A 14468-nucleotide genomic window follows, 5' to 3' on the forward strand; every position below is an offset into this window, starting at 1 on the left:
AGCTTATTGAAACATGTTTCCTCCTCAAAGCAGCAGAATGAAGAAAAAATAGGATTAAAAAAAATAGACCTTGCAGAAAGATCTTTAAAGTAAACTAAGCAAACTAAAAGCAGTACAGAGTAATAATAATAATAATAATAATAATAATAATAATAATAATAACAACAACAACAACAACAACAACAATAACAACAACAGATTTGGAAGGGATCTTGGAAGTCTTCTAGTCCAACCTCCTGCTTGGGCAGGAAACCCTACACTTCTTCAGACAGATGGTTATCCAACATCTTCTTAAAATTTCCAGCGTTGGAGCATTCACAACTTCTGGAGGCAAGCTGTTCCAATGATTAATTGTTCTGTCAGGAAAATTCTCCTTAGTTCTTGTTAAAAAAAGAGTTTATTGAATTTAAATAGTTAAAAAGGGTGGGGAGGGTAATAGTGATAAAGGGGAGGGGAAAGAAAAGCATTACATAATAAAAAAACCTAGATCTTAAACTATACATAAAATAATCTCCTTAGTTCTAAGTTGCTTCTCTCCTTGTTCTGCTTCCACCCATTGCTTCTTATTCTACTCTCAGGTGCTGGGGAGAATAGGTTGACTCCTTCTTGTTTGTGGCAATCCCTGAGATACTGGAACACTGCTATCATGTCTCCTTTGGTCCTTCTCCTCATCAAACTAGCCATGCCCAGTTCCTGAAACCGTTCTTCATATGTTTTAGCCTCCAGTCCCCTAATCATCTTTGTTGCTCTTTCTCTGCACTTTTTCTAGAGTCTCAACATCCTTTTTGCATTGTGGCGACCAAAACTGAATGCAGTATTCCAAATGTGGCCTTACCACTTGTTTACTTCTCTAATCTTGGGGATTTTACACAGAGTCTCCATGTGAATAGCTAGCTAAATTTTCCATAATGTAGCCAATATAGCCTATGTATCTCTAACCATCTGCCACAAGTAGTGTTATATTTTATAAGAAGTCCAGGCTATTTGAAGGCCATCTCTCCCCTATTATATCCACCTAGCCAGGAAGGACAGGAAGGCAGTGCATATTATGGGTTGCATTGATTAAGAAAGGGCCACAAGAAAAGGGCCTTCTCATTCCCTCTAAGGGTGTGACCACCTCTCTGCCTTCCTCCCAAATCCTTAAAACATGGCCTTGTCAGTAAACCTAGGACCCACAAATGAAGATGAAGCTGTGAATGATTTGATTGTGTTGTTGTTGCCATGTCGAGTAGTACGTGAGGCTTTTAAAGGTTTTTATTACATGGTGGATTTTTCAGTGTGGTAAGTTGCCCAGAGTCACCAATGGGTCAGTTGGGTGGCTGTATAAATTTGTGCAATGAATACATAAAATAAATATTACTATGGAGCCCTCCTGGAATATATATTTGGTTCCCCGAAAGCGGTCCATAGGTATCTGGCCCCGATGACTGGCTATCCAGTATTAATGTCTTCCTTTCATCTTTCTTCTAGAAGGAATAACTAGCAAATATTGGCATATATTCTAATGTTTAGGTAACTTCCATTAATCATATTTTGCCATTTTAATAATTGATTACACAGAAAGGACAAACAGAGAACATCTTATCTATAAGTGCATGACACAGAGACATAGGTTTGATTTGCATCTGCTAGAAGCACAGCTTTATTGAAAACCCATTTTTAGCGGAATGTCCAAGAGCAACACCACAGAAATTAAGAAGTGGAGAAATTAATGGTCATATCTAAGCTTGAGAAACAGATAAATCTGCTAGTTAAAAGACAGTCCACTGATAGATATTTGCCATGAACAGTGTTCAATAACTAGAAGGACGATTCCTCTTTTGCTAACTGATATAAACCGGTGTGCAATGTAGAATAGAGTTGCGAAGCCTATATTAGTTGAAGATCTTATTGTTCATTCATCTGCTGTATCCTAGAGAAAGGAAAGGGGGAAGGAGTAAAAAACTTTGTGGATAGAAATTGAAAAGGTCTCGAATTAATGAATATGGCCTTCCTTAACATGGAAGATGTTGAGATAATTAAGGGATCCTTCCTGGACTATGAAACCAAAGATGGCAGGGGATACAAGCTAGATGACTGATTTATTAATCAGATTTTTAAATCTGATTGATCTGTTCAGTTTGGAAGTATACATCACTGTAAAAACAAGGAATTGGAACGAGTATATACACATTGCTAAGTGTGTTATATGTTCACTCAGAACAAGTTCAGATACATTTGGGACAGAACAATCTTAATATATCTCAGTAAATGAAGGACAGAGCCATAACGGTTAATCTATGGCTGCATGAACCAGAGACTCAAAGGAACAGATCTGGATATCAATCTAAAAGCATTAAATAAGAATGATTGCCGAATCTGTAGGGACAACAGAAGAATTGGATAGGTCAAAGCTTAGCTAAAATATCTGGTATTGGCTTTCCAAGAAAGGTTTATTTTTCAATTTTGCATATACAGTGGTACCTCTACTTAAGAACCTAATTCATTCCGTGACCAGGTTCTTAAGTAGAAAGGTTTGTAAGTAGAAGCAATTTTTCCCATAGGAATCGATGTAAAAGCAAATAATGCGTGCAAAACCATTAGGAAAGAAATACAAGCTGGGAATTTGGGTAGGAGGAGGAGGAGGAAGAAGAGGAGGGGGACAGTCATTGCCAAAGGAAGAAGGTGAGGTGAGGGGAATCAAAAAAATCCAAAACTTTAAGGCTTAAAGAAAAAAAGAAGAGGGACTCTGAGGTGGCGAGGAGGAGCATGGGCCTCCTATACACTGCACCAGAGAGAGAAACCCAGAGGAATGGCAGGAAACTGGCCAGGCCTTCGTGCCACTCTCAAATTTCCTGGGAAATTTTTCCAGGCTCGGGTTCTTAAGAAGAAAATGGTTCTTAAGAAGAGGCAAAAAAAATCTTGAACACCCGGTTCTTATCTAGAAAAGTTCTTAAGTAGAGGCACTCTTAGGTAGAGGTACCACCGTATATAGAAAAATGTTTCTTTTAAGTATTATTTTTAATATAAATATAAATACTTATCATCAATACAATGAAATTGTCATTGACAATGACATGATGCCCTGAGACCAGTCCCAACACAAAAAACAATCCCCCCCAAATATGCCTCACCTACCACAATTTCCCCACCTTGAACCATTAAAGATTAGTTTCATCTTTTATATATATAATATACTTTGATTCCTCCTTACCTTTCAGGTCTGATGTGGAGACCTGGCTTGAACTAGAGGTACTGTAAGAATGAGAGAGGTGTCTCACTCCTCCTGAGTGTTTGGAATGTCCCCCTCCAGAAAGGCTGCTGCTGGGACTACTGTTGGGAAAAATCAAAGAAGGCAGCATCCTCAAATGAGATCAAAATAATTATTAACTATATATTAATAGCATTAAATAAAATTATTTGTGCTATTTATTTATTTTTTGGACATTATTTTTATGGCATGTGATTGCAAGACAGGAGAAGAATGAGAACAGAGGATTCCTTGAGTGAATTTATATGAACAGAAAAAGATACCTACTAAAATTAGCCCAAATGCTTATCTAGTCCAGCATCTTTTCTCCCAGGCTACACATATGACAGCCGTATACTTCTACAAATCCCCAAAGAATGCAGAACTCTGAAGTACGTAGTTATTATATAATGACATTGTAATTCACACCATGATTTTTTTAAGGTGGCCTTTATGAGTTGGGCAGGTTCTGAAGGCCAGAGACTGGGAGGGCAAATTAATATAATAACCTGGAATTATCATCCTCTAGAGCAGTGGTTCTCAACCTTTCTAATGCCGCGACCCCATAATACAGTTCCTCATGTTGCGGTGACCCCCAACCATAAGTCTAGCACCAATTCTCCCAACAGAGGTCTAAACTGATTGGCAAGAAGGTCAGAGGAATACTTCCATTGTAAATGTTTGATTGGTCGAATTGTAAAAATATGTTCCAAGGTGCCAGAATAGAAGCTTTGGTTCCTAACACCATGGGAAATTTGTCTTTTCCCATGGCCTTAGGTGACCTTGTGAAACAGATGTTTGACCCCCCCCCCCAGAGGGGTTCTGACCTCCAGGTTGAGAACCATTGCTGTAGAGATACTGATAGAATATACTAGAAAGTTGAGTTCTTTTGCATTTGATAATTAACCTGATGTTGCATTGGGGAAGGGTTTCAAAGATAAACATAGACCATCGTAGGAGAGGAAGAAGCCAACTTTATTCCATAAGTGAATCAAAAGCCTCCAAGCAATCCTTCGATACAATCCAATACAATCCCATCAAGCAATTCCATCAGGCAAATCACCCCAGGCCAGAATTTTTCCCAGACCTTGAGAAGAAGCACACTATACAGTTTTAGTTGTTAATCTTCATCAGTTCTAGCCTTGCAGGGCAACAAATGGCTCCCCTGTCCATAGTAAGTCCATGATCAATAAAGGCAGGAAATTGGTCTAATATGTAAGGAATAAAATCTCTCATGTACCTCTCTGGAAGTAAAATAAAAATAAATTTAAATAAATTACTGTTGCACCCTATGCTCATTGTTGAAGCAGCTGCTTCCCTTAGTGTAATAGCACACCTTTATATAATAGCACACTTTATAACTCAGAAGAGTTCTGGGGCTAGGAGGAAAGAATACATTTTAGAAAATCCAAAAATGTTTATGATTGCCATGATCTACATACCTAATATCTTGCTGCCCTTCTTCTAAGAGGGAGCGGTAGGTCTGGATCTCCTGTTCCAAGCGACACTTGACATCTAGAAGTTCTCTGTATTCTCGATTCTGGCATTCCATCTCTGCCCTCAACTCTGCCAGTTGCTGTTCCACACAAGATATCTGGTTCTGTATTTCAGCTAGGTGGGTATTATAGCGACATTCGGTCTCACCCAAAGAGTCTTGCAGTGATTCCCTCTTAAGAAGTTAAAAAGTGAAGGTTGTCAATAGAAAAATGAAATAAAAAAAAAATCAATAATAATAATAATAATAATAATAATAATAATAATGAGTAGAAGCAGCTAGAGAAATTAGTGAAATACGAAGATCTAAAAATCGAGCTGCAACGACTCTGGCATAAGCCAGTGAAAGTGGTCCCAGTGGTACTTGGCATGCTGGGCGCAGTACCAAAGGATCTCAGCAGACATTTGAAAACCATCGGAATTGACAAAATCTCCATCTGTCAATTGCAAAAGGCCACTTTACTGGGATCGGCAAACTTAATTCGCCGCTACATCACGCAGTCCTAGGTGCTTGGGAAGTGTCCGACTGGTGATGAAATACAAAATCCAGCATAGTGATCTCGTTTGCTGGGTTGTACTGAAATTAATAATAATAATAATAATTATTATTATTATTATTATTATTATTATTATTATTATTATTATTATTATTATTATTAATTAGATTTGTATGACGCCCCTCTCCGAAGACTCGGAATATATCCTACAAGCTATATTTTTCCAAAGAAAATGATAGTCTCTGTTGTTATTGTTGTTGTTATTGTTTGTGACCCATGGACAATATTCCTCCAGGCCTTTCTGTTCTCTACCATCCTCTGATGTCCATTTAACCTCAGGCCTCCTGCCTCAGTGACTCCATCTAGCCACCTCATTCCCTTCTTCTTTTGCCTTCAATCTTTCCCAGCATTAGGCTCTTCTCCAGTGAGTGGCTGTGGGTTTTGCCTCCCAGGGACAATTCCATCTGTCCGTCCATCACCCTGGGGGGGGGGAATCATTGACCCCCTCAGAGAGGCTCCGCAACTTGGGTGTCCTCCTTGATCCACAGCTCACATTAGAGAAACAGCGTTCAGCTGTGGCGAGGGGGGCATTTGTCCAGGTTCACCTGGTGCACCAGTTGCGGCCCTATCTGGACCGGGAGTCACTGCTCACAGTCACTCATGCCCTCATCACCTCGAGGTTCGACTACTGTAACGCTCTCTACATGGGGCTACCTTTGAAAGGTGTTTGGAAACTTCAGATCGTGCAGAATGCAGCTGTGAGAGCAATCATGAGCTTCCCTAAATATGCCCGTGTTACACCAACACTCCGCAGTCTGCATTGGTTGCCGATCAGTTTCTGGTCACAATTCAAAGTGTTGGTTATGACCTATAAAGCCCTTCATGGCATCGGACCAGAATATCTCCGGGACCGCCTTCTGCCGCACGAATCCCAGCCAGCAGTTAGGTCCAACAGAGTGGGCCTTCTCCGAGTCCCGTCAACTAAACAATGTCATTTGGCGGGACCCAGGGGAAGAGCCTTCTCTGTGGTGGCCCTGGCCCTCTAGAACCAGCTCCCTCCAGAGATCAGAATTGCCCCCCACCCTCCTTGCCTTTTGTAAGCTCCTTAAAACCCACCTCTGTCGTCAGGCATGGGGGAATTGAGATATTCCTTCCTCCTAGGCCTATACAATTTATGCATGGTATGTTTGTGTGTATGTTTGGTTTTTAACAAGGGTTTTTTAGTGGTTTTAAATATTAGATTTGTTACATATTGTTTTTATTATTGTTGTTAGCTGCCCCGAGTCTACAGAGAGGGGCGGCATACAAATCTAATAAATAAATAAATAAATTACATGTATACTAATGGTATGGAGAATAACTTACAGTATAGCAAGAAATATTTTCCTTCCCTGTTCCTTTTGCAGATTCCCCAATTGTTAGCCTACCTTTTTCTTTGCTTCTCTCTACCCTGTACTTATTGCCTTCAACTATCCTCTTGGTTAGTGCTGGCCCAGGGATTGTAAAACTGACTCATGAGTTGACTGGCTGTACAGATCTGCATGTTTACCTAAAATATTAATTTTCTAAAGTTGCAATCTTTAATACTGTAGAGAAAAAATTAAAAAATATTTTTTCTATTAGTATGAACCTTATACTTTCTATGGCTAATAAGTAGTTCGTGAAAGTTCATGAAAGAGACAAATCAGAAACTAAAGTCTATTGTATAAATAAATGGGAGGCTTACCAAGCAAAGCTGAGCTTGCAAGTCTATTTCCAAGGTTTGCAGTTGACGTTTTAGGTCAACAACTTGATTGTTGCAATCCTCAACTTCTTTGCTACTGATACAGACCTCTTGATTCACTTCTTCCATCTGAAAAAAACAACCATTAAAAATAAGATGGGGAAATTGAGAAGCAGTTTGTTTACTGATGAAACTACTGACATCAAGATGACTTTAAACCTTTGAAATATTAAAATATTTGTAAGGGGAAATATTTTTAAGGAACAGAATAATGGCAGGCTATTAGTATTGTCTTATGTTGAGGAACAACATGTTGTTGTAAATAGGCTCACTTATATTCATAGCAAGGACAATATGAGGGTGATGATCTTTGTTTTGTTGAACTCAGGGCAGCACAAATTGTTTATGCTTCCATTAGCTATTTTCCCAACCATAACAATCATGTGACATAAATTGAACTGAGAAAGAATAATTGACTCAAATCACCCAAAAACTTTCCTACCTAAGAAAGACTACAATGTATGGACTTGAGTCCGACAACCTAACCACTGTGCCAAACTGGCAAGTAGAAAATTAAAAGGAGGGTTTTCATATTTATTTTAGGTCATTAGGGTTAGCCACTCCCATGAATAAATGCATTCACTTATATTCATGATCTCTGTACTAATTATGTAAGGAATACAGTGTTCCCTCAATTTTCGCGGGTTCGAACTTTGCGGAACGTCTATACCACGGATTTTCAAAAATATTAATTAAAAAATACTTCGCTGTTTTTTCTCCTATACCACGGTTTTTCCTGCCCGATGACGTCATATGTCATTGCCAAACCTTTGTCTGCCTTTAAAAAACATTTTTTTTAATAAACTTTAATAAATAAACATGGTGAGTAATAATCTAAATGGTTGCTAAGGGAATAGGAAATTGTAATTTAGGGGTTTAAAGTGTTAATGGAAGGCTTGGGATACTGTTCATAGCCAAAAATAGTGTATTTACTTCCGCATCTCCACTTCGCGGAAATTTGACTTTCGCGGGCGGTCTCGGAACGCATCCCCCGCGAAAATCGAGGGAACATTGTATTCTGAAGAATCATTCTGCCCATAGAAAAAGATTTTTTAAAAAACATGGCCAGCCCTCCATTACCATGATAATGTATTACATTTATGTTTCATTTCCAACTTAGAATTGTCCTTTCTAAATATAAAAGGCTTCACCAAAGGTAAGCATGGTATTCTGTTCTGGCTTTCTCCATTCTAAATGAGTGACCAGACATGATGATAAATTCATTTAGTCTTTGGAAGGTCTAACACATAACTGGAGTTTTCTGAAAGTAGCTGAAATATCCCACAAAGACTACTCCCAAAACATACTCAAATTTTTGACTCTCTTCTATCTGATGGGATCACCATGTTATCTACAATCTTTGGAAGCCAAAAGTATTTAAAGGGTATAATGAAGTTCAGTTATACAGATAAGACGGAGTGGCTGTGGGTTTTGCCTCCCAAGGACAATCCCATCTGTCCGTCCATCACCCTGGGGGGGGAATTATTGACCCCCTCGGAGAGGGTCCGCAACTTGGGCGTCCTCCTCGATCCACAGCTCACATTAGAAAAACATCTCTCAGCTGTGGCGAGGGGGTTGTTTGCCCAGGTTCGCCTGGTGCACCAGCTGCGGCCCTATCTGGACCGGGACTCATTACTCACAGTCACTCATGCCCTCATCACCTCGAGGTTCGACTACTGTAATGCTCTTTACATGGGGCTACCTTTGAAAAGTGTTCGGAAACTTCAGATCGTGCAGAATGCAGATGCAAGAGCAGTCATGGGCTTACCTAGGTATGCCCATGTTTCACCATCACTCTGCAGTCTGCATTGGCTGCCGATCAGTTTCCGGTCACAATTCAAAGTGTTGGTTATGACCTTTAAAGCCCTTCATGGCATTGGACCAGAATATCTCCGAGACCACCTCCTGCCGCACGAATCCCAGCGACCGATTAGGTCCCACAGAGTGGGCCTTCTCCGGGTCCCGTCAACTAAACAATGTCGGTTGGCAGGCCCCAGGGGAAGAGCCTTCTCTGTGGCGGTACTGGCCCTCTGGAACCAACTCCCCCCGTAGATTAGAACTGCCCCTACTCTTCCTGCCTTCCGTAAACTCCTTAAAACCCACCTTTGCCGTCAGGCATGGGGGAACTGAAACATCTCCCCCTGGGCATGTTTAATTTATACATGGTATGCTTGTGTGTATGTCTGTTAGTATATGGGGTCTTTTTTAAATCTTTAAATATTTTAAATTTGTCAGATTATTTATGATTTGTTTCCACGTGTTGTGAGCCGCCCCGAGTCTTCGGAGAGGGGCGGCATACAAATCTAAGTAATAAATAAATAAATAAATAAATATTAACCAAAACAATTGTGGACTTCTAAATGGGAGAGTGGTGAGAGACCAAAATGGTGCAGTATCCCAGAATGAATGAAGTAGGAGTATCTTGCTGACTCTCTCTCATTGCCACTATAAACCATTTCACAATATAAATAGGAGGAAGAGCTGAGAAATTGTTATTTCTAAAGAGCCAGATTTCCGGTCAGCCCTGTCCTGTAAGATGAAGGGGAGCATATATCCTAGAAGTGGGGCAAATAGTCTTGAAGTTGCCCCTCAATGGCAAAGTCTCAGACATAATTTATTTGGTCCACTCCCCCCCTCCCTAATGAATATGTGGCATTACTTAAATGTGCATTGATTGCACTGAAAATAGAATGTGCAAATGTTATGAAAAATGTTATGAAAATATTATTCCTCCTTAAGTGGTGGTTTCCCCCCAAAACAGCATAAGCGACTACTCAGATTGTTAGTTGTTACAGTGTAAATGTGACACTGTAAACTCTATTTTACTGTAATCAGGAACAACATACCTTGCATTCATACCACTGTTCAACTTCTTTGCGATTTTTCTCAATCATGGTTTCATACTGACATCTCATTTCTTCCAAAACCTTCTTCAGATCTTGACCTGGGGAAGAGTTAACTTCCACACTAACATCGCCACAGGTCTGACTCTTCAAACTCTTAATTTCCTGCAAATTAAGTTCAAAAAGATGTGGTCTTCAGTCAGAAGGGATTTTTTTCAGTCTCACTCTTACCAAGAATAATAGCAATGTGGATGTACAAGATCAGCTGTATAGCAATGTGGATGTATAAGATCAGACCAAGAATAATAGCAATGTGGATGTATAAGATCAGCTGTATAGCAATGTGGATGTATAAGATCAGACCAAGAATAATAGCAATGTGGATGTATAAGATCAGCTGTATAGCAATGTGGATGTATAAGATCAGACCAAGAATAATAGCAATGTGGATGTATAAGATCAGCTGTATAGCAATGTGGATGTATAAGATCAGACCAAGAATAATAGCAATGTGGATGTATAAGATCAGCTGTATAGCAATGTGGATGTATAAGATCAGACCAAGAATAATAGCAATGTGGATGTACAAGATCAGCTGTATAGCAATGTGGATGTATAAGATCAGACCAAGAATAATAGCAATGTGGATGTACAAGATCAGCTGTATAGCAATGTGGATGTATAAGATCAGACCAAGAATAATAGCAATGTGGATGTATAAGATCAGCTGTATAGCAATGTGGATGTATAAGATTAGACCAAGAATAATAGCAATGTGGAGAAAGGGATCTCACCTCCTCATGGTTCTTCTTGATACAGCACAGCTCTTCTCGGAGGGATTCAAGTTGTGCCTCCAAATCAGATCTACAAAGAGTCAATTGATCCAAAACCTGGCGCAATCCATTGATATCAGCTTCCACATTTTGGCAGAGAGCCAATTCAGTTTCATACCTGCATCGCAGTTATGAAAGGAGGGGAAACACACTGTTAGATCTATAGGGATCATTGCCAAAATCAATACTTCTGGAATAGCTTTGTATGCAAAGATTCCCTCTTTTGCTTCATTGCACTGTTCTGGAGTGGACTGCTCATTTGTGGACTATTTGATAGTTATCCCACTATGGAAAAGGAAATTTTAAAAGATTTCATGTTTTATCATTGTTTTTTAAAATATTTTATTCATATTTTTTATACTTTTCAGTACTTTCTTTGTTGGATTGTTGTGAATTGCCCAAAATTGCAGAGTCATGTGTCGTACAAATTTAATAAATTATTATTATATACACAATGATGTGAAATCACAACTGGTATTTAGCTGATCTTATACATACCAAATTTTTGCTGGCAGAGGTTTGCCATCACAACCAAAAACGGAGCTTGCTAGGGCTGCAGGCAGACCTCCTGAGCTCCATTTTAGCTGGCAGAGGGCTGTAGGAGACTATTGCAGGTGAAAACAGAGCTCACAAGCATAGTTCCCTCTAAGCTGAGCAGTGAGCAATCGCTCACTTAAAAATCATCATCAACTCAGAGTTTTCCAAACCTGCCCAGAAACCGAGAGGGAAAGAGTGAGAGGGAAGGAGAGAGAGAGGAAGAGAGGAAGAGAGAGAAACAGATAGAAAAAAGAGAGGAAGGAAAAGAGAAAGAAAAAGAATGGGAGTAAGGAAGAGAGAAAGAAAATAAAAATCTAGTTTGAAACTAGCTCAACTATTTAAGTGGCATTTTGATATTGATAGAGTTGCCCTATTATGAGCTCACTGTTATAGACACACAGTACAGTATTTTATTTTGAAATTCTCTGAGGCAAAACAGGGTGGGTTTTTTGTTTGTTTGTTTGTTTGTTTGTTTGTTTGTTTGTTTATTTATTTATTTATTTATTTATTATTTCTGTGCCGCCCAGTCCCAAAGGGACTGCCGCTCAGACACTATACTTTTCCGCCCACCCACCCCAAAAATTAGAGGGAACACTGCTTACAAGCCTGTTTTTTCTGGCAGAGCACTTAGACACCCTGACCCAAATGATATTGAGCTGGCCATGCCCAACCTGCCTATGCCCACCCCAGCCCTCCATGGTCAAATACAACTCTAATTCAGCCCTCAATGAAATCAGGTTTGACACTCCTGTCCTAGAAAGTCATTGTGTGTCGGCATAGTATGTGGGCGGTTCCAAGCTGTGTGGACTTTTGTAATTTTTGTAATGGTTACTATATGATTCAAGTGGGACTTACTTCAATCTGAAATCATCAGCAGTCATGCGGTTATTATCAATATCCAGGATAAGCTTACTGTTATCCACGGAGGCGCAAACAATCTGCATTAGGGAAAGAAATATGTTATTTAAACTTTATCCACCTATTACTTCTTACTTGCCATAACATTGTACTTGAAATTTAGTTTTCAATTTTACTTTCCAGTTTCCACATGTTCCCTACCCAGAAGGGATACACTGAACTTATTTTATGCTTTCTTCTCTCAGCCATGATTTTCTTAACTCATAAAATCCTTCATCGCTTTCGCTCTCTAGCTTTGGGCAAAAACCATTTTCCAAATGTTTGACTTCTTTCTATCATTTTGTATCTATTTATATTGTATCTATATTGTTGTTGTAAGCCACCCTGAGTCCTTCAGATCGTGCAGAATGCAGCTGCGAGAGCAATTATGGGCTTCTCCAAGTATGCCCATATCACTCCAACACTCCGCAGTCTGCATTGGCTGCCGATCAGTTTCCGGTCACAATTCAAAGTGTTGGTTATGACCTATAAAGCCCTTCATGGCACCGGACCAGAATATCTTCGGGACCGCCTCCTGCCGCACGAATCCCAGCGACCGGTTAGGTCCCACAGAGTTGGCCTTCTCCGGGTCCCGTCGACTAAACAATGTTGTCTGGCGGGACCCAGGGGAAGAGCCTTCTCTGTGGGGGCCCTGACCCTCTGGAACCAGCTCCCCCCTGAGATTAGGATTGCCCCCACCCTCCCTGCCTTTCGTAAACTCCTTAAGACCCACCTTTGCCGTCAGGCATGGGGGAACTAAAACACCTCCCCCTTGCCCATGTTGTTTTGTTGATTGATTGACTGTGTGCCTGTTTTTTATATATACTGTTTTTTATGAGATTATTAATTTCAATTGGAACTGGATGGGTGGGCATTGGATTTGGTATTGTGTACTGTACTGTTTTTTATTATTGTTGTGAGCCGCCCCGAGTTTGCGGAGAGGGGCGGCATATAAATCCAATAAACCTAAACCTAAACCTAAACCTTTGGGATTGGGTGGCATAGAAGCCGAATAAATAAATAATAAATAGTACTTCCCAATTTTAATGCTAACTCTAACCATCCCCTTCCTCAAAATAGCCATTATGTTAACATAACATATATTTCTATATTAAATTCCAAAGCATTAATGCCTAATCTATGGCACGGCCAGAATAATTAATAATATAGATGTACATTACAGAGGAACGATTTTCATACCTGATTCTTTAACTCTTCAATTTGTTGATAATAAGAGCTATAATCCTTTAGCTCAGATGGTGGGCCTTGTCGATCATACCACTGTTTAATTCTGGTTTCAAACTCAGCATTCTCTTCCTCAAGGTGTCGCACTTTCTCCAAGTAAGAGGCCAGGCGGTCATTGAGATTCTGCATGGTCATCTTCTCATCACAGGAAATCAAGGGGGTTTCATTGCCAATGCCAAAGCCACCACCCATTTGCCCAAAGCGGAAACTGCTCCCAGAACCATAAACATAGCTTCCTAACATATTTCCTCCAAAGCCACCATCAGTGCAGCTACCACCCCCATAGGAAGCTCCACTGGAAAAGGTCCTCCCAGATATACCGCCTCCAACACTACTTACAACAGAGGAGGCGCCTCTCCCGGAGATTCCTGAAACTACCCTTATTCCACCACAGCTACTACTGGAGTTTCTCCCCTTGGTGTACAACATAGTCTGTTTAGACCTGCAACTCATATCAAATAAATTTTAGAAGCAAGATCAAGGAGCCAGGGGAAAAAAAATAAAGCCAAAGGTGCACAGCTTGATGCAAAGATAGAGTGCAGATGCTAACATATATATACAGGTATCTATTTATACTTTCTGCAGTGTGGGTGTTGCCATAAGGGTGTTCCTTTGTCTTCCATAAGGCTGGCTCATCTGGCTTTCCCTAGCCAAGGAAAATTATTCTGGAGGCAAATTTGCTTTCAGAAATCTCAGCTACATTTAGCTCTTGCAAGGTGTCAGCACATTTCTTTCCCAAATACATCAGCCACAATATCAAGTGAATCATTCTCTTTGCTCCACACTGAAAAGTGTCATAAAATAGCATTACAATAATAAAATATTCAAGGGAAAGAAATAATTACAGCCTACTGCAACAAAAATATTTTCCACTATTATTAGGGATTGTTTGTCTTGATTTCATCTTGATTTTATTTTGCTACAGTAAGAAGGATAGTCTTGAATTTTCCCCTCTTTGGGCTTATTGTGAGAGACTAAGTATATAACATCTCTGAAATTAAATATTAAACAGGGATCTTTGTCTCTAACCTTGAAAGCTGCCAAGAACATTTGGTTATTAAATAGGTAAATGATTATGTTTTGAACCTGAATCAAGTGAGAAATTAACAT

General features: G+C 39.8%; 1 protein-coding gene across 1 annotated transcript; it reads right to left on the reverse strand.

Annotated features, from left to right (window-relative positions):
* Positions 1 to 1631: 1631 nt before the first annotated feature.
* Positions 1632 to 14256, reverse strand: LOC139154501 (keratin, type I cytoskeletal 19-like). The gene is made up of 8 exons (XM_070729150.1): positions 13314 to 14256; positions 12072 to 12154; positions 10641 to 10797; positions 9850 to 10011; positions 6947 to 7072; positions 4672 to 4898; positions 3194 to 3312; positions 1632 to 1912 (listed from the first exon to the last, which is right to left on the reverse strand). The coding sequence occupies exons 1-8, from the start codon at positions 13809 to 13811 to the stop codon at positions 1899 to 1901; spliced, it is 1386 nt and encodes a 461-aa protein (XP_070585251.1). The 5' UTR covers positions 13812 to 14256; the 3' UTR covers positions 1632 to 1898.
* Positions 14257 to 14468: the final 212 nt, after the last annotated feature.

The sequence above is a fragment of the Erythrolamprus reginae genome, chromosome Z (assembly GCF_031021105.1).
Source record: "Erythrolamprus reginae isolate rEryReg1 chromosome Z, rEryReg1.hap1, whole genome shotgun sequence".
Lineage (NCBI taxonomy): Eukaryota > Metazoa > Chordata > Lepidosauria > Squamata > Dipsadidae > Erythrolamprus > Erythrolamprus reginae.

What these genes read in the sequence shown, in the direction of transcription:
- LOC139154501 (XM_070729150.1), bottom strand. Translation starts at nt 13,811, where the DNA reads ATGAGTTGCAGGTCTAAACAGACTATGTTGTACACCAAGGGGAGAAAC. An exon ending in TTGAAGAGTTAAAGAATCAG is followed by an intron (nt 12,155 to 13,313) that starts GTATGAAAATCG and finishes TCCCTAATGCAG; the next exon opens with ATTGTTTGCGCCTCCGTGGA. An exon ending in TCAAGAAGAACCATGAGGAG is followed by an intron (nt 10,012 to 10,640) that starts GTGAGATCCCTT and finishes CTTAATTTGCAG; the next exon opens with GAAATTAAGAGTTTGAAGAG.